Source organism: Oncorhynchus gorbuscha, linkage group LG17 (genome assembly GCF_021184085.1).
Source record: "Oncorhynchus gorbuscha isolate QuinsamMale2020 ecotype Even-year linkage group LG17, OgorEven_v1.0, whole genome shotgun sequence".
Classification (NCBI taxonomy): Eukaryota; Metazoa; Chordata; class Actinopteri; order Salmoniformes; family Salmonidae; genus Oncorhynchus; species Oncorhynchus gorbuscha.
This window is the reverse complement of record NC_060189.1, coordinates 28,480,395-28,504,283: the sequence shown is the minus strand read 5'-3', so window position 1 is coordinate 28,504,283 and position 23,889 is coordinate 28,480,395. Positions and strand designations below refer to the sequence as shown.

Here is a 23,889-nt window from a genome sequence, read left to right as displayed (position 1 = left end):
TGTCCATTTGGAAGACCCATTTGCGACCAAGCTTTAACTTCTTGACTGATGTCTTGAGATGTTGCTTCAATATATCCACGTAACTTTCCTTTCTCATGACGCCATATATTTTGTTAACGTGCACCTGTCCCTTCTGCAGCAAAGCACCCCCACAACATGATGCTGTGTTGGGTCATTGTCCTCTTGAAAATTAAATGATAGTCCCACAAAGTGCAAACCAGATGGGATGCCGTATCGCTGCAGAACGCTGTGGTAGCCATGCTGGTTAAGTCTGCATTGAATTCAAAATAAATCACTAACAGTGTCACCAACAAACAGTGGGATAGGGCTATCTTCTGTATACCACCCTACCATGTCACAATACAACTGGTTGGCTCAAATGCATTAAGAAGGAAAGAAATTCCACAAATGAACTTAACAAGGCACACGTGTTAATTGAAATGCATTCCAGGTGACTACCTCATGAAGCTGGTTAAGAGAATACCAAGAGTGTGCAAAGCTGTCAACAAGGCAAAGGGTGGCTACTTTGAAGAATTTCTAATATAAACAAATATTTTGATTTGTTTAACACTTTTTTGGTTACTACATGATTCTATATTTGTTATTTTGTAGTTTTGATGTCTTCACTATTATTATGCAATGTAGAAAATAGTAAAAAATAAAGAAAAACCTTTGAATGAGTAGATGGTGTCCAAACTTTTGACTTATATATACATTTTTAAGAACCACCAGTCAGGAGGATACAGACAGCTCAAGAGGTATGCGTAGATTCCGAATGTAGAAAAATATAAATGTTTTTTCACATAGAATTAAGCATAATGATTATGTCTCTAGATTGCAGGAAAAATCTGTTTCGGGTAATTGAATAATGCAACATTCTCTAATTTATGGCCCCCTTCCGGACCGCCCCCAGCCAATCTCACATACTTTGTGCCCCCCTTTGGAGTGCATGACTCCCCTGAACATCAAGGTACATTTTATAGGACTTTTAAATCCATTATAATAATGTTTCATGCTACATACTGCACCTCTGTTAACGGTCTCTGTATGAATCAATACTCTGTGTGGTTTTAGAAAGGTGGTGAAACTTTGGGTGTGGCATCTATTTAAAGATGAGCCTCAAGTGGGTTAGAAAGAAAGTGAGCTCTATGAAACAGTGACGGTATACAACATGAAAAATGGATGAGTTCTAACCTTCAGAGACTAAAATTAGAGAGAAACCTAATACGCAGAGTGTCCTTCAAGTAACACTTGATTTAAAAGCAACAAGCTGGATGTGAAAAAAATGTGGCATTCAACAGAACACCCGGACAAGATTGGTGGGAAAATGTAGTGCCAGTCGACACACCAGTGAAAATCGGATGATCTCTGTTGCTGGAACCTAAGCTACCATTGAAATAAAAACACCATCTTTTCAACCATACATTACACGCAGCCTGATTTATTTGTATCATTATTGTAACTGCTCTCTGGAGAGAATATAAATAGCAAAACTATCATGCAAGCAACCTGTATGGTCTACTGCAGGGGTGTCAAAGTCAAATGGACGGAGGGCCAAATAAAAAATTTAGCTACAAGCCGAGGGCCGGACTGTTCGAATGTTCATTGAAAATTTTTTAAATGACGCATATAGTCTAGTGAACCTAATTGAACCTACTGAAAACCTAACAAATATATTCCAATATGATCAGATAAATAAAGCAATATTTTCTTATGGCTCTGTCAGTAATCTTTAATTTTCAACAGACACAAAAGACAAATTTCCTTTATATAAAAATCCCCATAACATGAACATTAAATGAAAGAAACCGGTATTCAAGGCACCATCAGTAGCCTATATTTTCTATTTTAGCAAAAGTGGGCTAAATTTACTTCAAAGAAAAAAACAATAATAGCAATTTTCTATCATCCACTCAACTGAAATATTTTTAAAATATAATTGGATTGAAATACAATAAAATAAAGTGCAAAAATCTATTAATCAAAAACAACACTTTGTTTAAGGAGAAGTAACATGCAGTGAAAACAAATATTAAACTTTAACTTTTAAACTTGAACTGAGTAAAAACTCTAAATATGTGATTGCACAGTAATGTTCACTTGTTTGAGGTTGAGGGTGATACTTGGTGGTGTCCCATCTTTTCCACAAGTTCATCAATGTTCGGGGTAAGGCTCTGAGCTGAGGAAATCCTCAGAATTGAGTGGAGGTGTTCAGCAGTAAGTCGACTTCTGTGTGATGTTTTGTTCAAGTTCATCAAAGAAAACAGTTGTTCACACAGGTATGTGCTGCCAAACATAGACAACGTTTGAGCAGCCTGGATGCGCAGCTGGGGCATTGTGTCGGGGAGGAAACGGGCGAACTCCGCAGCACCCACTGCCGCATATTTTGCCCTCAGTGCATCATTGCATTGGAGGTCAATCAACTCCATTTGGAGGTTTGGTGGTGAGCTTTCCACTTCAACAGCAAATGGGTTACCGAGCAGTTCCAACCTGCTTTTTTGTGCTTCAAAGTCAGCAAATCGGCGTCGAAAGTCAGCGGCAAGCATACCTATTTTATCAGCCAACTGTGCGCTCGGGAACGCACTGGTAGAGAGCTTCTCTTTCATGGTCTGGCAGCTGGGAAAGTGGCTCAAATTTTCTTTCCGCATCTGCGTCTCCCACAGAGTCAGTTTGGTTTTAAATGCCTTCACTGTACTGTACATATCAGAGATGACACGATCCCGACCCTGCAGCTGCAAGTTCATTGCATTCAGATGACTCGTAATGTCACACAGAAAAGCCATTTCACACAGAAACATTTCGTCTCGGAGTTGTGTTGTGTCTTTCCCTTTGCTGTCCAAGAACAGACAAATCTCCTCACGAAGCTCGAAACATCTTTGAAGCACCTTTCCCTGGCTTAGCCATCGCACCTCTGTGTGATAAGGCAAATCACCATGCTCCGTTTCTAACTCCGTCAGAAATGCCTTGAACTGGCGGTGATTCAAACCTTTGGCTCTGATAAAGTTAACTGTGCGCGTGATGATGCTCATTACATGCTCCATTTTCAAGGCTTTACCGCACAACGCTTCCTGGTGTATGATACAATGATAAGCTGTCAGCTCACCTGTCGCATTTTCCTCTTGCATCTTTTCCCGTATCTTCGCCAGCAGTCCGCTCCTGTGTCCACACATCGCAGGTGCTCCGTCGGTTGTCAAACCCACGAGTTTTTCCCAAGGCAGCTCCATCTCATTTACACATCTTGACACCTCTTCATACAAATCATGCCCCGTAGTTGTGCCATGCATAGGACGTAAAGCCAAAAACTCCTCTGTCACGCTTAGGCTGGAGTCCACTCCGCGGATGAAAATTGACAACTGGGCAATGTCAGAAATGTCGGTGCTCTCATCCACAGCCAAGGAATATGCAATGAAATATTTTCCCTTTTTCACAAGCTGCTCTTTTAGATTGATGGACAACTGGTCTACTCTCTCTGTCATGCAGGTGAAAGAGGACCCAAAAGCGACTTGGCGAAAACAGAGTCTTTAATCCAGTAAAGTGAATACAAACAAAAAAACACAACTTTCACTCGAAATGACGAGGACTAACTGGAGACTCGATCTTGAACAGCAGGTGAACAGCAGGTTGCCTCGGGAAGGCACTCGAACCAGACAGACTCAGACACCTGCTCACCACGCAGCATCTGAGGAAAACACGACACGACAGGGCGATACACAATCACAGCACGGTGAATTCTAAACAAGGAACCGACAGGACAGGAACGGAACACAAAGGAAGAAATAGGGACTCTAATCAGGGGAAAGGATCGGGAACAGGTGTGGGAAGACTAAATGATTGATTAGGGGAATAGGAACAGCTGGGAGCAGGAACGGAACGATAGAGAGAAGAGAGAGCGAGAGAGTGAGAGAGGGAGGGGGAGAGAGAGGGATAGAAAGAGGGAAAGAACCTAATAAGACCAGCAGAGGGAAACGAATAGAATGGGAAGCACAGGGACAAGACAAGATAATAAATGACAAAACATGACAGTACCCCCCACTCACCGAGCGCCTCCTGGCGCACTCGAGGAGGAATCCTGGCGGCAACGGAGGAAATCATCGATGAGTGAACGGTCCAGCACGTCCCGAGACGGAACCCAACTCCTCTCCTCAGGACCGTAACCCTCCCAATCCACTAAGTATTGGTGACCCCGTCCCCGAGAACGCATGTCCATGATCTTATGTACCTTGTAAATAGGTGCGCTCTCGACAAGGACGGGAGGGGGAGGGAAGACGAACGGGGGTGCGAAGAAAGGGCTTGACACAGGAGACATGGAAGACAGGATGGACGCGACGAAGATGTCGCGGAAGAAGCAGTCGCACAGCGACAGGATTGACGACCTGGGAGACACGGAACGGACCAATGAACCGCGGAGTCAACTTACGAGAAGCTGTCGTAAGAGGAAGGTTGCGAGTGGAAAGCCACACTCTCTGGCCGCAACAATACCTTGGACTCTTAATCCTGCGTTTATTGGCGGCTCTCACAGTCTGTGCCCTGTAACGGCAAAGTGCAGACCTCACCCTCCTCCCAGGTGCGCTCACAACGTTGGACAAACGCTTGAGCGGAGGGAACGCTGGACTCGGCAAGCTGGGATGAGAACAGAGGAGGCTGGTAACCCAGACTACTCTGAAACGGAGATAACCCGGTAGCAGACGAAGGAAGCGAATTGTGAGCGTATTCTGCCCAGGGGAGCTGTTCTGCCCAAGACGCAGGGTTTCTGAAAGAAAGGCTGCGTAGTATGCGACCAATCGTCTGATTGGCCCTCTCTGCTTGACCGTTAGACTGGGGATGAAACCCGGAAGAGAGACTGACGGACGCACCAATCAAACGACAGAACTCCCTCCAAAACTGTGACGTGAATTGCGGGCCTCTGTCTGAAACGGCGTCTAACGGGAGGCCATGAATTCTGAATACATTCTCGATAATGATTTGTGCCGTCTCCTTAGCGGAAGGAAGTTTAGCGAGGGGAATGAAATGTGCCGCCTTAGAGAACCTATCGACAACCGTAAGAATCACAGTCTTCCCCGCAGACAAAGGCAGACCGGTAATGAAGTCTAGGGCGATGTGAGACCATGGTCGAGAAGGAATGGGGAGCGGTCTGAGACGACCGGCAGGAGGAGAGTTACCCGACTTAGTCTGCGCGCAGTCCGAACAAGCAGCCACGAAACGGCGCGTGTCACGCTCCTGAGTCGGCCACCAAAAGCGCTGGCGAATAGACGCAAGAGTGCCTCGAACACCGGGATGACCAGCTAACTTGGCAGAGTGAGCCCACTGAAGAACAGCCAGACGAGTGGAAACAGGAACGAAAAGGAGGTTACTAGGACAAGCGCGCGGCGACGCAGTGTGCGTGAGTGCTTGCTTAACCTGTCTTTCAATTCCCCAGACTGTTAACCCGACAACACGCCCATAAGGAAGAATCCCCTCGGGATCAGTAGAAGCCACAGAAGAACTAAACAGACGGGATAAGGCATCAGGCTTGGTGTTCTTGCTACCCGGACGGTAAGAAATCACAAACTCGAAACGAGCGAAAAACAACGCCCAACGAGCTTGACGGGCATTAAGTCGTTTGGCAGAACGGATGTACTCAAGGTTCTTATGGTCTGTCCAAACGACAAAAGGAACGGTCGCCCCTCCAACCACTGTCGCCATTCGCCTAGGGCTAAGCGGATGGCGAGCAGTTCACGGTTACCCACATCATAGTTGCGCTCAGATGGCAACAGGCGATGAGAAAAATAAGCGCAAGGATGAACCTTATCGTCAGACTGGAAGCGCTGGGATAGAATGGCTCCCACGCCTACCTCTGAAGCGTCAACCTCGACAATGAATTGTCTAGTGACGTCAGGAGTAACGAGGATAGGAGCGGACGTAAAACGTTCTTTTAGAAGATCAAAAGCTCCCTGGGCGGAACCGGACCACTTAAAACACGTCTTGACAGAAGTAAGAGCTGTGAGAGGGGCAGCAACTTGACCGAAATTACGAATGAAACGCCGATAGAAATTAGCGAAACCTAAAAAGCGCTGCAACTCGACACGTGACCTTGGAACGGGCCAATCACTGACAGCTTGGACCTTAGCGGAATCCATCTGAATGCCTTCAGCGGAAATAACGGAACCGAGAAAAGTAACGGAGGAGACATGAAAAGAGCACTTCTCAGACTTTACGTAGAGACAATTCTCTAAAAGGCGCTGTAGGACACGTCGAACGTGCTGAACATGAATCTCGAGTGACGGAGAAAAAAATCAGGATATCGTCAAGATAGACAAAAACAAAGATGTTCAGCATGTCTCTCAGAACATCATTAACTAATGCCTGAAAAACAGCTGGCGCATTGGCGAGACCAAACGGCAGAACCCGGTACTCAAAATGCCCTAACGGAGTGTTAAACGCCGTTTTCCACTCGTCCCCCTCTCTGATGCGCACGAGATGGTAAGCGTTACGAAGGTCCAACTTAGTAAAGCACCTGGCTCCCTGCAGAATCTCGAAGGCTGATGACATAAGGGGAAGCGGATAACGATTCTTAACCGTTATGTCATTCAGCCCTCGATAATCCACGCAGGGGCGCAGAGTACCGTCCTTCTTCTTAACAAAAGAACCCCGCCCCGGCCGGAGAGGAAGAAGGCACTATGGTACCGGCGTCAAGAGACACAGACAAATAATCCTCGAGAGCCTTACGTTCGGGAGCCGACAGAGAGTATAGTCTACCCCGAGAAGGAGTGGTCCCCGGAAGGAGATCAATACTACAATCATACGACCGGTGAGGAGGAAGGGAGTTGGCTCGGGACCGACTGAAGACCGTGCGCAGATCATGATATTCCTCCGGCACTCCTGTCAAATCGCCAGGTTCCTCCTGAGAAGTAGGGACAGAAGAAACGGGAGGGATGGCAGACATTAAACACTTCACATGACAAGAAACGTTCCAGGATAGGATAGAATTACTAGACCAATTAATAGAAGGATTATGACATACTAGCCAGGGATGACCCAAAACAACAGGTGTAAACGGTGAACGAAAAATCAAAAAAGAAATAGTCTCACTGTGGTTACCAGATACTGTGAGGGTTAAAGGTAGTGTCTCAAATCTGATACTGGGAAGATGACTACCATCTAAGGCGAACATGGGCGTAGGCTTATCTAACTCTCTGAAAGGAATGTCATGTTTCCGAACCCATGCTTCGTCCATGAAACAACCCTCAGCCCCAGAGTCTATCAAGGCACTACATGTAGCACCCGAACCGGTCCAGCGTAGATGGACCGACAAAGTAGTACAGGATTTTGATGGAGAGACTTGAGTAGTTGCGCTCACCTGTAGCCCTCCGCTTACAGATGAGCTCTGGCCTTTTACTGGACATGAATTAACAAAATGTCCAGCAACTCCGCAATAGAGGCACAGGCGGTTGGTGATCCTCCGTTCCCTCTCCTTAGTCGAGATGCGAATCCCTCCCAGCTGCATGGGCTCAGACTCTGAGCCAGAGGAGGGAGATGGTTGCGATGCGGAGCAGGGAAACACCGTTGATGCGAGCTCTCTTCCACGAGCCCGGTGACGAAGATCTACCCGTCGTTCTATGCGGATGGCGAGAGCAATCAAAGAGTCCACATCTGAAGGAACCTCCCGGGAGAGAATCTCATCCTTAACCACTGCGTGGAGTCCCTCCAGAAAACGAGCGAGCAGCGCCGGCTCGTTCCACTCACTAGAGGCAGCAAGAGTGCGAAACTCAATAGAATAATCCGTAATGGACCGTTCACCTTGGCATAAGGAAGCCAGGGCCCTAGAAGCCTCCCTACCAAAAACTGAACGGTCAAAAACCCGAATCATCTCCTCTTTAAAGTTCTGGAACTTGTTAGAGCAATCAGCCCTTGCCTCCCAGATAGCTGTGCCCCATTCTCGAGCCCGGCCAGTAAGGAGTGAAATGACGTAAGCAACCCGAGCTCTCTCTCTAGAGTATGTGTTGGGTTGGAGAGAGAACACAATCTCACACTGCGTGAGAAAGGAGCGGCACTCAGTGGGCTGCCCGGAGTAGCAAGGTGGGTTATTAACCCTAGGTTCTGGAGGCTCGACAGGCCAGGAAGTAACAGGTGGCACAAGACGTAGACTCTGGAACTGTCCAGAGAGGTCGGAAACCTGAGCGGCCAGGTTCTCCACGGCATGGCGAGCAGCAGACAATTCCTGCTCGTGTCTGCCGAGCATGGCTCCTTGGATCTCGACGGCAGTGTAACGAGCGTCTGAAGTCGCTGGGTCCATTCCTTGGTCGGTTCCTTCTGTCATGCAGGTGAAAGAGGACCCAAAAGCGACTTGGCGAAAACAGAGTCTTTAATCCAGTAAAGTGAATACAAACAAAAAAACACAACTTTCACTCGAAATGACGAGGACTAACTGGAGACTCGATCTTGAACAGCAGGTGAACAGCAGGTTGCCTCGGGAAGGCACTCGAACCAGACAGACTCAGACACCTGCTCACCACGCAGCATCTGAGGAAAACACGACACGACAGGGCGATACACAATCACAGCACGGTGAATTCTAAACAAGGAACCGACAGGACAGGAACGGAACACAAAGGAAGAAATAGGGACTCTAATCAGGGGAAAGGATCGGGAACAGGTGTGGGAAGACTAAATGATTGATTAGGGGAATAGGAACAGCTGGGAGCAGGAACGGAACGATAGAGAGAAGAGAGAGCGAGAGAGTGAGAGAGGGAGGGGGAGAGAGAGGGATAGAAAGAGGGAAAGAACCTAATAAGACCAGCAGAGGGAAACGAATAGAATGGGAAGCACAGGGACAAGACAAGATAATAAATGACAAAACATGACACTCTCGGCAATGGTGTTTCTGCTCAGACTCACATTTAAAAAGAGTTGCCTTTTTTCTGGGCAAACTTCGTCACAAACTTTAATCATGCAGTTTTTGATGAAATCCCCCTCCGTAAATGGCCGGGCTGATTTAGCGATCTCTTCTGCCAAAATAAAACTGGCCTTGACAGCAGCCTGGCCTTGTGATTTGGCTTTTTTGAACAGAGCCTGTCGAGATTTGAGGCCTCGTTTTAATTCCTCTGCCTTTTGTAGCCTTTGTTCCATGTCCATATTCTTGTTGTTGTCCGCGTGTTTCGTTTCATAATGTCGTCTCAGATTATACTCTTTCAGTACCGCCACACTTTCTCCACACAGAAGACACACAGGTTTTCCAGCTACCTCCGTGAACAAATACTCCGACTCCCACCTTGTTTGAAACCCCCGGTTCTCAGTGTCCACCTTCCGTTTTGCCATTTTTGATGGGTATCTGAAAGTTCATTTTACTGTGATGCTGACAACTGCTGTGCCAATAAATATTGAAATGAAGCAGCCTACTGCTCGGTGCGTCACCGTTGCATTGTGGGAAATGTAGTATTGGTGCGTGTAAAAGATCTGCGGGCTGCCGGCTTGCTGCGGTCTGCGGGCCGGTTCTAATAACAAATCAAGATCATCCCAGGGGCCGTAAAAAACCTTCTCGCGGGCCGGATGTGGCCCGCGGGCCTTGACTCTGACATATGTGGTCTACTGCATCATATAATTACTTGCATCAGGCTTGCATCTGGTGAGTAGGACATGCTCCATGTCGACCTGTGCTGGTAGACTAGACTTAAACATCTATGAGCACTTGTGAATATTTTTGCAGTGCTTATGTATGTGTAATTCTTTGCTTTTGAGCATAAAATTCCCTTTTAAGTCCATTTGCTCATAACACTTGATCACCCATCCCCTAAGGAAAACAACAAAAGACAAATATTTGGTTTGTGTCTTTGAATCCAAAAACTAGAGGCACTGTAAGCCATCTGCAACAGACCTTGTAACCCACAGTGCTGTATGAGAGAGAGAAAGAGAGAAAGAGAGAGAGAGAGACTGCTGAGTTGATAACTCTACAACAGTGCTTGAGAGCATGCAGGTCTAGTGGTGCAGAAAGGAGCTGTTTAATTGGCCAAGTTCAGAATGCACAAACACTAATTAGCACAGAAGCGTACAGATCAACTGCGAAATCTCAACAGCCTCATGATAACCTGGATGACATTTGCACTCTGCAGGACATTAAATTGCTGTTTGCAATTTCCGAAGCAATCATATTTTGGTATAATGGCGCCGGAGGGTATGGCTGCCATTTTACAGGATCCTAACCAACTGTCCTATTTTGTTTCTTTGCATTGTTTGTAACTCATTTTGTACATAATGTTGCTGCTACCGTCTCTTATGACCGGAAAAAGCTTCCGGACATCAGAACAGCGATGACTCACCTCGAACTGGACGAAGATGTTTAATGAGCCCGACGCAAAGGATATACTGCTTTGTCAAGACAAGGGTCAAATCCCCATTACAGCGTGAAGAAAAGATGGAGGAAAAGGGGGAGGAGGGCGGGGTACCTTGTAAGAATTTGCTGATCAATTGGTAAACCACCACTTCCCTACATATTATTGGCCAATGTGCAATCATTGGAAAACAAACTGGACGATCTACCCCCAAGCCTGGTATGGCAACTCCTAAACAAGGCGCTACACAAGGTAGTGTGTACGGCCCAGTACATCACTGGGAACAAGTTCCCTGACATCCAGAACCTACAGTATATACTAGGCGGTGTCAGAGGAAGGCTCAAATAATTGTCAAAGACTCCAGTCACGCAAGTCTGTTCTCTCTCTCCTACTGCACGGTACCGGAGTGCCAAGTCTAGGACTAAAATGCTCCTTAACAGCTTCTTCCCCCAAGCCATAAAACTGCTGAACAACTAATCAAATGGCCACCCGGACTATTTTACATTGACCCCCTGTCCCCCATAGGTTTTTCCACTGCTGCTACTCACTGTATCCCGCACATTGACTCGGTACCGGTACCCCTGTTTATAGCCTCCTCATTCTTATGTCATTTTGTTGTATCACTTAAAAAATAAATCACTTTAGTTTATTTAGTAAATATTTTCATAACTCTATTTCTTGAACTGCATTGTTGGTTAAGGGCTTGTAAGTAAGCATTTCACGGTAAGGTCTACCTGTTGTATTCGGCGCATGTGACAAATACAATTTGATTTGATTTGATGTCTGGAATGTGGTCTCATACACAAGCACAAATACCTATATATACTGTACAATCTGGGTTTCTTATGCTTGCATTGTCTCTGCAGAATATATATTGCATGGATAGTAGGTTCCACTATATTGGTGACCATTCTAATAAACAGTTAAACACATTAAATGACCTAAAACAGTTGTTAAATTACAGTTGAACAGTTAAATCACAGTTGTTAAATTAATCTAAATGCTCAGTAATTGGTTAGTAAATGTGTGCAGTTCATCTCTATTATACAGTAAGTGAACACAAAATATTATTATGTCTAACCCAATGACGTCTCACTCCAAGTCAGCAAGGCAAATGTGTGTTATCATGCAGAACATGTAATGGGTTCTGCTCAAGTCGCTGCGCTAAATGCATACATGTGAACTCTCTCATGTGCAATCATCTCATTCTGAGACTTGACTGTGCATAAATATTGTGTGCTATGTAGTATGTGACCACAATAATTGTGGGGCAAATGTAAGAAAATAAATAGCGAAAGCAAGGGTTTAACCAAATATAAAAGCTTTTCATAACTACAGTCCAGACCAAAACTATACACACTAAATATACAAAAGTATGTGGACACTCCTTCAAATTGGTGGATTTGGCTATTTCAGCCACACCCGTTGCTGACAGGTGTATAGAATCGAGCGCACTGCCATGCAATCTCCATAGACAAACATTGGCAGTAGAATGGCCTTACTGAAGAGCTAAGTGACGTTCAACGTGGACCTGTCATTTTTATTTATTTCACCTTTATTTAACCAGGTAGGCCAGTTGAGAACAAGTTCTCATTACAACTGCGACCTGGTCAAGATAAAACAAAGCAGTGCGACAAAAACAACACAGAGTTACACATGGGATAAACAAACGTACAGTCAATAACACAATATAAAAATCTGTATACAGTGTGTGCAAATGAAGTAAGGTGGTAAGGCAATAAATACGCCAATAGTGGCGAAGTAATTACAATTTAGCAATTTACACTGGAGTGATATATGTGCAAACGAGGATGTGCAAGTAGAATTACTAGTGTGCAAAAGAGCAGAAAAACAAAACAAATATGGGGATGAGGTAGGTAGTTGGTTGGATGGGCTATTTACAGATGAGCTGTGTCCAGTTGCAGCAATCGATAAGCTGCTCTGACAGCTGATGCTTAAAGTTAGTGAGGGAGATATAGGTCTCCAACTTCAGGGATTTTTGCAATTCGTTTCAGTCATTGGCAGCAGATAACTGGAAGGAAAGGTGGTTAAAGGAGGTGTTGGCTTTGGGGGTGACCAGTGAAATATACCTGCTGGAGCGCGTGCTACGGGTGGGTGTTGCTATGGTGGCCAGTGAGCTGAGATAAGGTGGAGCTTTACCAAGCAAATACTTATAGATGACATGGAGCCTGTGTGTTTGGCAACAAATATGCAGTGAGGACCAGCCAACGAGAGCATACAGGTCGCAGTGGTGGTAGTATATGGGGCTTTGGTGACAAAACGGATGGCACTGTGATAGACTGCATCCAATTTGCTGAGTAGAGTGTTGGAGGCTATTTTGTAAATCACATCGCCGAAGTCAAGGGTCGGTAGGATAGTCAGTTTTACAAGGGTATGTTTGGCAGCATGAGTGAAGGATGCTTTGTTGCAAAATAGGAAGCCGATTTTAGATTTAACTTTGGATTGGAGATGCTTAATGTGAGTCTGGAAGGAGAGTTTACAGTCTAACCAGACACCTAGGTATTTGTAGTTGTCCACATATTCTACGTCAGAACCGTCCAGAGTAGTGATGCGAGTCGGGCGGGTGGGTGCGGGCAGCGATTGGTTGAAGAGCATTTAAGAACAGTTGGAGGCCACAGAAGGAGTGTTATATGGCATTGAAGCTCGTTTGGAGGTTTGTTAATAGTGTCCAAAGAAGTCATAGAAGTTCGTCAAATTTATTCTATTCTAAAGCTGCCCTGGTCACTGTAAGTGCTGTTATTGTGAAGTGGAAACATCTAGGGTCAACAATAGCTCATCTGTGAAGTAGTAGGCCGCACATGCTCACAGAACTAGATCGCAGAGTGCTGAAGCACGTGGCGTCGTAAAAATCATCTGTCCTCGGTTGCGACACTCACTAACGTGTTCCAAACTGCCCCCGGAAGCAACATCGGCACAAGAACTGTTCGTCGGGAGCTTTATGAAATGGGTTTCCATGGCTGAGCAGCTAAACACAAGCCTAAGATCACCATGCAAAATGCCAAGTGTCGGCTGGAGTGGTATAAAGCTCTCCGCCATTGGACTCTGGAGCAGTGTAAACGCGTTTTCTGGAGTGATGAATCCCGCTTCAGCATCTGGCAGGCCGACAGACATTTATGGGTTTGGTGGATGCCAACAGAGTTGCCACATAGCGAGGTCCATACAGCGGTCCATACAGAAATGGTTTGTCGAGATTGGTGTGGAAGAACTTGACTGGACTGTGCAGAGCCCTGACCTCAACCCCATCAAACACCTTTTGGATGAATTGGATCGCCGACTGCCAGCCAGGCCTAAACGCCCAACATTTGTGCCCGGCCAAACTAATGCTCTTGTGGCTGTATGGAAACAAGTCCCCGCAGCAATGTTCCAGCATCTAGTGGAAAGCCTTCCAAGAAGAGTGGAGGCTATTATAGCAGCAAAGAGGGGAACAACTACATATTAATGCCCATGATTTTGGAATGAGATGTTTGATGAGCTGGAGTCCACATACTTTTGGCCATGAAATGTACTTTGGACTTCACTTTTTGTAAATGCAACAAAGAAGTGCTTCTGTCTGTAGAGAATGCAATTCTCCCAATGCTTGTGTGTACATTTATTTACATCAATGACAGAGTGGGTAGAATAACATCATAGATGAAACATGCACCACACTTCTGTCTGTAATACTAGTATCAAAGACACACTTAGGATTATGACATCATCATTTAACGGGATGAGCAACGAAAACAAACTTAAAATCTGCCAAGACAGTCACTATTGGCTCTTCCCGATTTGCACCCTCTCTGGAGGCATGCCCACAATGTGAAGCGCCAACAGTGTCAGTCTTTAAATTGTATTATTGTGGTTCTCTGTAAGCAGGAAATCGCCCTACTGTGCATGATAATACCACATTGCTGCATATATCATGCAAGGCAGAACATGGGTCTAATAAATACCCTCCAGCAAGTCCGAGGCACGCAAGTTACATCTATACGGGTACAAGGCGAGACCCAGATGCAGACACGGAAGGCAGATGGTTTGAGTCTTTGATATGTATTATAATCCAAAAGGGTAGGCAAGGGAAAGGTCGTGGACAGGTGAAAGGTCAAAACCAGTTCAGAGTCCAGGAGGTACAAAGCGGCAGGCAGGTTCGAGATCAAGCCAGCCAGAATGGTCAGGCAGTCCAGAAACAGGGGTCAAAACCGGGAGGAACAGCAAAAAGAGAATAGAAAAAGCAGGAGCACAAGAAAAACATGCTGGTTGTCTTGAACACACAAGACGAACTGGCACAGAGAGACAGGAAACAACAGGGATAAATACACCGGGGAAAATAAGTGGAGACAATCACAAGGACAGGGGAAACAGATCAGGGCGTGACAATTCCAAAATAATGGCTTGTAAATCAATAATTAAACATGGCTGGTGAACATTCATTCTAATTAAATAATTGGGATCTCCCTGTGCTCTCATGCATTGTACACTTGTGTCAGAAAAAGAGAAAACACAACCACTAATTGGCTGGTCATGTAACTGATCTGGAATTGAGTGGATATGGATTGATAACCACAGAAAATGGAGAGGCGGTTCTGAGAGTAAATCAAATCAAGTCCAAATGTATTGGTCACATACACCATTTAGCAGATGTTATAGCGGGTGCGAAACGCTTGTGTTACTAGCTCCTAACAGCGTAGTAAAATGTCAAACAACTACACAATAATAAATAATACAAACCGAGAAACGAGACATCAAGAATGTCAGATCAAATCCAGTTCGCAAACCAAATAACACTGTGTCAGTCATCCAAATACAATCTATGCGTATATACACCAAAATACACTGCTCACAAAAATAAAGGGAACACTAAAATAACACATCCTAGATCTGAATGAATGAAATATTCTTATTAAATACTTTTTTTCTTTACATAGTTGAATGTGCTGACAACAAAATCACACAAAACTGATCAATGGAAATCAAATTCATCAACCCATGGAGGTCTGGATTTGGAGTCACACTCAAAATAAAATTAAGTGGAAAACCACATTACAGGCTGATCCAACTTTGATGTAATGTCTTTAAAACAAGTCCAAATGAGGCTCAGTAGTGTGTGTGGCCTCCACGTGCCTGTATGACCCCCCTACAACGCCTGGGTATGCTCCTGATGAGGTGGTGGATGATCTCCTGAGGGATCTCCTCCCAGACCTGGACTAAAGCATCCACAAAAACTCCTGGACAGTCTGTGGTGCAACGTGGCGTTGGTGGATGGAGCGAGACATGATGTGCCAGATGTGCTCAATTGGATTCCGGTCTGGGGAACGGGTGGGCCAGTCCATAGCATCAATGCCTTCCTCTTGCAGGAACTGCTGACACACTCCAGCCACATGAGGTCTAGCATTGTCTTGCATTAGGAGTAACCCAGGGCCAACCGCACCAGCATATGGTCTCACAAGGGGTCTGAGGATCTCATCTCGGTACCTAATGGCAGTCAGGCTACCTCTGGCGTGCACATGTAGGACTGTGCGGCCCCCCAAAGAAATGCCACCCCACACCATGACTGACCCACCGCCAAACCGGTCATGCTGGAGGATGTTGCAGGCAGCAGAACGTTCTCCACGGCGTCTCCAGACTCTGTCACGTCTGTCACATGTGCTCAGTGTGAACCTGCTTTCATCTGTGAAGAGCACAGGGCGCCAGTGGCGAATTTGCCAATCTTGTTGTTCTCTGGCAAATGCCAAACGTCCTGCACAGTGTTGGGCTGTAAGCACAACCCCCACCTGTGGACGTCGGGCCCTCATACCACCCTCATGGGGTCTGTTTCTGACCGTTTGAGCAGACACATGCACATTTGTGGCCTGCTGGAGGTCATTTTGCAGGGCTCTGGCAGTGCTCCTCCTGCTCCTCCTTGCACAAAGGCGGAGGTAGCGATCCTGCTGCTGGGTTGTTGCCCTCCTACGGCCTCCTCCACGTCTCCTGATGTACTGGCCTGTCTCCTGGTAGCGCCTCCATGCTCTGGAGACTATGCTGACAGACACAGCAAACCTTCTTGCCACAGCTTGCATTGATGTGCCATCCTGGATGAGCTGCACTACCTGAGCCACTTGTGTGGGTTGTAGACTCCGTCTCATGCTACCACTAGATTGAAAGCACCGCCAGCATCCAAAAGTGACCAAAACATCAGCCAAGAAGCATAGGAACTGAGAAGTGGTCTGTGGTCACCACCTGCAGAACCACTCCTTATTGGGGGTGTCTTGCTAATTGCCTATAATTTCCACCTGTTGTCTATTCCATTTGCACAACAGCATGTGAAATTTATTGTAAATCAGTGTTGCTTCCTAAGTGGACAGTTTGATTTCACAGAAGTGTGATTGACTTGGAGTTACATTGTGTTGTTTAAGTGTTCCCTTTATGTTTTTGAACAGTGTATATAGTAAGAATGATACTACAGCAGTATATATACAGTTGAAGTCTGATGTTTACATACACCTTAGCCAACTACATTTAAACTCTGTTTTTCACAATTCCTGACATTTAATCCTAGTAAAAATGCCCTGTCTTAGGTCAGTTAGGATCACCACTTTATTTTAAGAATTTTAAGAACAATTGTTGGAAAAATTACATATTACAAAAATTACTGTATATATACAGTTGAAGTCGGAAGTTTACATACACTTAAGTTGGAGTCAATAAAACTCGTTTTTCAACCATTCCACAAATGTCTTGTTAACAAACTATAGTTTTGGCAAGTCGGTTAGGACATCTACTTTGTGCATGACACAAGTAATTTTTCCAACGATTGTCTACAGACAGATTATTTCACTTATAATTCACTGTATCACAATTCCAGTGGGTCAGAACTTTACAAACTAAGTTGACTGTGCCTTTAAACAGCTTGGAAAATTCCAGAAAATGATGTCATGGCTTTAGAAGCTTCTGATAGGCCAATTGACATGTTTTGAGTCAATTGAAGGTGTACCTGTGGATGTATTTCAAGGTCTACCTTCAATGCCACGAGTGTGCAAAGCTGTCGTTATAAGGTACAGTGTGGCTCCTTTGAAGAATCTCAAATATAAAATATATTTTGATTTTTTTAAACACTTTTTTGGTTACCACATGATTCCATATGTGTTATTTCATAGTTTTGATATCTTCACTATTATTCTACAATCTAAAAAAAATAAAAACCCTTGAATGAGTAGGTGGTCCAAACTTTGGAATGGTACTGTATATATATTACAGTGAGCTATGTCAAGAATCCAGTATATAAACACGCAGTGTGTATAAGCAGTGTAACAAAAAGGTAATGTATAGTAGTAGATATGTTACAATGAACTACAGTATGTGAAGAACACAGTATATTAATACACAGTATTCATATATCTCTTTATACATATTCAGTATGTCTTATATTGAGTTTGTATGAACACTGAAAAATGTAACAAAAGTAAAGCAAGTGAATATGTAAAATTAAACTAAGTGAACATGAGTTGTCTCTTTGAACAATAACACAGTCAGTGAGTGTGCACTCATATAGTATAATTTTAAAAGTTTAAAAGTCTCCTTTTATTTGAACTTGTGTTGCTGGTATAAACTACAAACTCAGCAGGAAAATTAGTCTTTTACCCAATATAGCACAGGCTTTTTTCATAATTTCTTATATTTCCTGTTTATTTTGTCTCTCTCTCTCTTCCTCTCTCCCACCGTGACTCATGCGTCTACCCTAGGCTCTCATTCGCCTGTCAGATTTTCTACAGTTTAACTGCATATCAAATCCAACTGCGTCTCTTATCCTAAAAAGCTCAATACCCTGTAGGTCTGCACTTCTGAATGACCCCTCACCCTTCTCTTCTTATCCAGACTTCTCAGGGTTGTTCTCCATTGTCCAACAATTCTAGTGGTCCAAAGTGGCAACAAACATTCTGGCATAGTTTCAAGGGAGTAAGGATGTGCCAGACCAGACCAAGCACACTGGCATCCTGTCAGAAAGACTGACTAATTGACATACTGTACAGACCAATAGATACACCAGCAGAGAGACAGATAGACAGGTAACTTGATAGACTGATAGAGACAGATACAGACACAGACTTAGTCTCACTGACAGATTGTCGGAAAGACTGATTGGCACACAAACAGACACACACTCACATACAGAAACAGACAGACATTTAGATATTTAGACATTTAGACATTTAGACAGACAGACATTTAGACAGACAGACATTTAGACATTTAGACAGACATTTAGACAGACAGACAGACAGACAGACAGACAGACAGACAGACAGACAGACAGACAGACAGACAGACAGACAGACAGACAGACAGACAGACAGACAGACAGACAGACAGACAGACAGACAGACAGACAGACAGACAGACAGACAGACAGACAGACAGACAGACAGACAGACAGACAGACAGACAGACAGACAGACAGACAGACAGACAGACACCCGATAGGTAAAGGCAGAGGGATAAGAAGACCCAGACCCAGACAGGCTTGAAGAAAGGCAGATAGATACCCAGAGATACTTAACAGACCAGCAGACGGGTAGGCAATCAGACAGCTCGACAAATAACCAAGCAGGCTGACAGTTTCGAGACACTGTAACCTCGACGCTTGCGTGTTAATGAAGCAGAGATTTTAAATATATTCAATGCATGTTTTGCGCAGACCTTGAGAATATTAAAAAACGAGTCCTCTTTTTTTCATTAATTTGATTGGCAGACCACATAGAGCGGATGTGAGGGAGGGTTTGTGGTTGCTATGGCAACGGCCTGCTCTTTGTAAAAGGCTACATTCCTGGTATCTGATGTGTCTGTGTCACAATCGATAAAACACAGCCCGTGGGGATGGGAGAATATAGAGAATGGGGCTTCTACCAGGGCAATGACGGCGAGAGAGAGAGAAAAGGTGTGAGGAAGATGTGTGAGAAGGGAGGACCAGAGGACAAGAGAACAGTAGAGTAGCAGAAGCAAAGAGAGAAAGAGAGACAGAAAGACAGATAGATACTGAAGAGAGCGAGATATATAATAAGGGAGAGCGAAAGGGTGGGAAAGAGAGAAAGATGGTAGTGAAGACACCAGAGTGCAGCTCTTCAGAGTCGGGGAGAGGGATGAGTGCTGTGTGTGTTTTTGCGTGTGTGCATGACGTGCATATGTGCGTACTCACCCCATCTTTTCAGTGAATGTGTCACTCACCTCAGCGGAAATGTGCACGTATGTCTGTCTTTGTGCTTACCATCTGCTCACCTCGACATGGTTTTGTGTTAGTTTATTATTTTTAAATTGTAACAGGACATAATAACCGGAGTAGGATCCATAATAGGCAAGGTTTATAGAATACACAACAGATGCATTCAGGCAAACGTCTCAGACCTTCTACTATGCCAACAACCTGTTGACCAGGAGGCATTTTCTTCCCTATCCTTCTATTTTCTTCCTGTGGGAACAGAGCAGCCCCTGGTTCAACTCCCGTCTCCCGCCTCCTTGCATATCCAATAGGGTCTCTGCCTCGTCTCTGAGGTGCGACCAGGGTCAGTCCTGGCCACAAGCATTGTAACAGTGTGCTCCTGTTTTTTTGTTCCATGACAGATACCATGTCCTATTCTGATGCAGCTGAACGTCATAGCACATTTTTCAATTAAGCATATTGCTTTGTGTCAATGCACTTGATTTGAATTTCATTTGACAAAAATCTGTTGATAAAGGAAAAAAGTGTTGATAGTGTGATAGGAAAGAAAGTGTTAGAAAGGATGGAGTGAGAGCAAGAGATGGGAAAAAGATGAAGAGTGACGGAAGGTGGGGGGAAAGAAAGCAGCAGGGGGAAAGCTTTGTTTGCTTTTTTTATAAAAAACAGTGCTATTTTGCATGAAAATTCATATTAGATATTCTAATGTGCTGCTCTTTGTGTGTGTTTTTGTGCTGCAGGGCTGTACCGTGATGGTGGTCTGCATGGATACCAAGCTGTGCCGTGACAGAGGGCAGCGTGGGTAAAAGTCATGCGGCGCTCTGCCCTGTACCACTGCTACCCTCTTCTGGGCGGGGCTGTACTGCTCTTGCTGGTTAGCTGCGTCCTGGGTTGCCCCGCTCGCTGCGACTGCTCCGCCCAGACCAAGTCAGTCAGCTGCCACCGCAAAAGACTGCCTACCATCCCCGAGGGCATCCCCATTGAGACTCGGCTTCTGGATCTGAGCAAGAACAAACTGCGGAGCATTACACCGGACAACTTCTCCTCCTTTCTACAGCTCGAGGATCTAGACCTCAGTGATAACCTGATAGGCGTGGTCGAACCGGGCTCCTTCAAATTTCAGCTTTCCCTGCGCTCGCTGAACTTCCACAGCAACCTCCTCCAGCTGGTCCCCGCCGGTGTGCTCTCTGGCCTGGCCAACCTCACCAGTCTGGACCTCAGCCACAACCGGTTAGTGGTGCTGCTGGACCACGGCTTCCAGGACCTTCGGAGGCTGATGTCTCTGGAGGTGGGTGACAATGAGCTGGTGTTCATCTCCCAGAGGGCCTTTACTGGCCTGCTGGGCCTACAGAGCCTCACCCTGGAGCGCTGCAACCTGACTGTTGTGCCCACTGATGCCCTGGGGCACCTACACAGCCTGGTGGAACTCCGCCTGCGCCACCTGGGCATTGGTGCCCTGAAGCCCTACTCCTTCAAAAGACTTCCCCACCTTCGCCACCTGGAGATTGACTACTGGCCCTGGCTGGAAGTCTTCCCCGCTCTGTCGCTACACGGTCTCAACCTCACCACACTCACCGTCACCAACACTAACCTGTCCTCTTTTCCCGGCCCTGCTCTACGCAACCTGCCCTACCTCACGCACCTGAACTTATCCTTCTGCCGCATCCAGCACATCCAGCAAGGGGTGCTAGACAAGCTTCCGCGACTGCAGGAGTTGCACCTGCGAGGGGCTCAGCTGGCTTACATTGAACCCCTGGCCTTCCTGGCACTACCAAACCTGCGCATGTTGGATGTGTCACACAACCAGCTGGACTCTGTGGAGCAAGCTGTGTTTGCGTCCCCTGACAGCCTGCATACGCTGCTTATGGGGGGGAACCCTCTGGTGTGCGACTGCCGGCTCCTATGGCTGCTGAGTGGCCGGAAGCCACCCTTGCTGCAGCTCCCTGACCCCCAGCCCGAGTGCAGTGCCCCTGAGCGCATCCGTGGGAAACCCTTGCGGGACCTCAAGGAGCCGCTGGTGTCACGGTATGTGACCTGCACCAAGCCACGGATCGGGCCCAACACCACCCAGCTGCTGCTGACAGAAGAGGGGCAGCCTGTCTGGCTCAACTGCATAGCAGACGGGGCTCCACGTCCATCCATGGCCTGGGTGACGCCACACAGACGCTATGTCACAGCCAAAAGCACCGGGAGGGTGACAGTCCATACCAACGGCACCCTGGAGATTAAGGCTGCGGAGCTGCACGACAATGGTGTGTACCTGTGTGTGGCCAGTAATGCGGCGGGCAATGCCAGCATGTCAGCCTCGCTGGCTGTGAAGAGCCTGGGCATCAGCGATAGATCGCTCTACACCAACAAGAGCGGACTCCTGGCGGACTCCAACGGGACCTGGGCCAACGGCACCCTCCTGTACAATATGACAAACCCCATAGACCTGAAGACCATCATCATCTCCACAGCCATGGGCTGCCTGTCTTTCCTGGGCGTGGTCATCTTCTGTTTCCTCCTCCTGTTTGCATGGAGTCGTGGGAAGGGAAGGCACAAGAGCAACTTCGACATTGAGTACGTTCCCCGCAAATCGAATGGGACTGCAGCGGAGGCAAATGAAACAAGCGGGCCCAGACGAGTCAACATGAAAATGATTTAAATTTACAAACACATATGGTAATAACAAACAAAATATAGTGCATATCATTTTAAAAGTTTTCTTTGATACAGTGGAGTTGTGAAAATGAAAGTGATGTACCGATATAGTGGTGTATGAAGGTGATCTAGTGATTCAGTGGACATGTTGATATAATAGTGATCTATGATACTGTGGAATTGTTTATATAAAATGATGTTATCATACAATACACTGGATATAATACTATATAGCCCACATATCAATGAGAGCGAGGCAGTGATACAGTGCTGAGCCTGTGCTACGCTGGTGATGTGATGACTAATGATGTTGTAGACTCGGTGTGACACCAAGGTGAGAAAGGAAGTCTCTGGGAGTGACGTGGAGAAGTTGAGATGACAGTGGAGCTGTCATTGCTCTGTCATGTCTGGAGAAAATTGTGTCTAATAACCATCTAAGCAGCAGGTGTGTTTGTTGAGTAAAATGTAGTGTTACGTATGTTTGTATGCACATGCAAATCACTACGAACAATATCCAAGAGACCTGCTTCATAAATATTTTCAAGTAGGCCATTGTTCCTCTTTGTACCACCTCAAGATATGCATAGCGGGATTTTGGCAACTCGAGCTTCAACTCAAGAAAAATGTATACACACGATATTTACAACTTCAAGTGGGATTTCAGCTAAAAGCACTAGAAGAACTCAAGGTATCTTCCTGCTGAAGAAATAGTAGCAGCTGAAAATTTTGGTTATTGCTTGGAAAAAAACACAGAAGATAAATATCTTATGTTAAATCCCCTTTTATTACATTATAAATCAATTGCAGATTTTCCTGCCAGCAAAATCCCCTGATGTAATGTAAAATAAACAGTCAGTGACTAGACTAGACACTAGCAAAGATTTACTGGCCAATGTCCCCTTTGAACAGGACAAATCTCAGCCTGGTGAGTTATGGGTTGTATTGTATCCCCTCTCATTTTTCTTTGGCCCCAATGCTTCAAGCTGGCATGTCCTGAGGCCTCTCTTGGGTTAAAATAGGTTTCTGGGTATTTCATTGATGGCATTTGAAAGTTGTGGTGTTTTTGTGGAAATGTTTTTAACTGTTGAAAAAAAATGTGTATTAAAAGACTAACATTAAGGGCAACTCTTTGTAAAAGCTGGGATTTAGGTGTCAACATGTGTGATCCAGTTGTGATACAATGTTAAAGGTTGTTTAAATGTTTTCATATGATAAATTTATGGGTATATTTTCAAACGGAAATAAATCGCAATCATACAGCTTCATGTGGTCATTAATATTTTGTCATTTCCAAGACATATCAGTACTTTCATTTTTACTTGACGTCATAGGCCTAAACTGTATGACAGTGTAATAGCGAACCAAAGATGTGCAGACTCCTTCGCTAAATGTAAACTAGAAACTAACACGTGGTGTGTTGTTGCAAGGGTATAGATAGTTTGTTGTAGCGATCCTATGACGCAGGCCAAGGAAAGATGACAAATGGGTATATATTGTTTTCCCACCAGATGTTTAATTCAGCGCTCTTCTAAAACCACACCGAATATACCCAACGACCCTGAATCTCCCGGTCTCCTGACACTCAGATAAATGCAGCTCCTGCTGACGTTTTCATTCAGCTCCCTTCTCTTTACAGAGATCTGTTAAAGCACTTGATGCTATCACGTTAATGGTTAAAAGTTTATCTATCTTTGGAGAATGCACACAGGGAATATTCAAGAAGACAAGATCAAAGTCCCACCTATCTGATTTTTA

General features: G+C 45.4%; 1 protein-coding gene across 1 annotated transcript in view; it reads left to right on the top strand.

Moving 5' to 3' along the window:
• Positions 1-23,396, top strand: part of LOC124001880 (leucine-rich repeat and immunoglobulin-like domain-containing nogo receptor-interacting protein 2) — a 45,234-nt gene extending 21,838 nt beyond the window's left edge. Inside the window, exon 2 of the mRNA XM_046309011.1 lies at positions 20,232-23,396. Coding sequence (XP_046164967.1) covers positions 20,303-22,138 — 1,836 coding nt within the window. The 5' untranslated portion in view covers positions 20,232-20,302 and the 3' untranslated portion in view covers positions 22,139-23,396. The remainder of the gene's footprint in view (positions 1-20,231) is intronic.
• Positions 23,397-23,889: the final 493 nt, after the last annotated feature.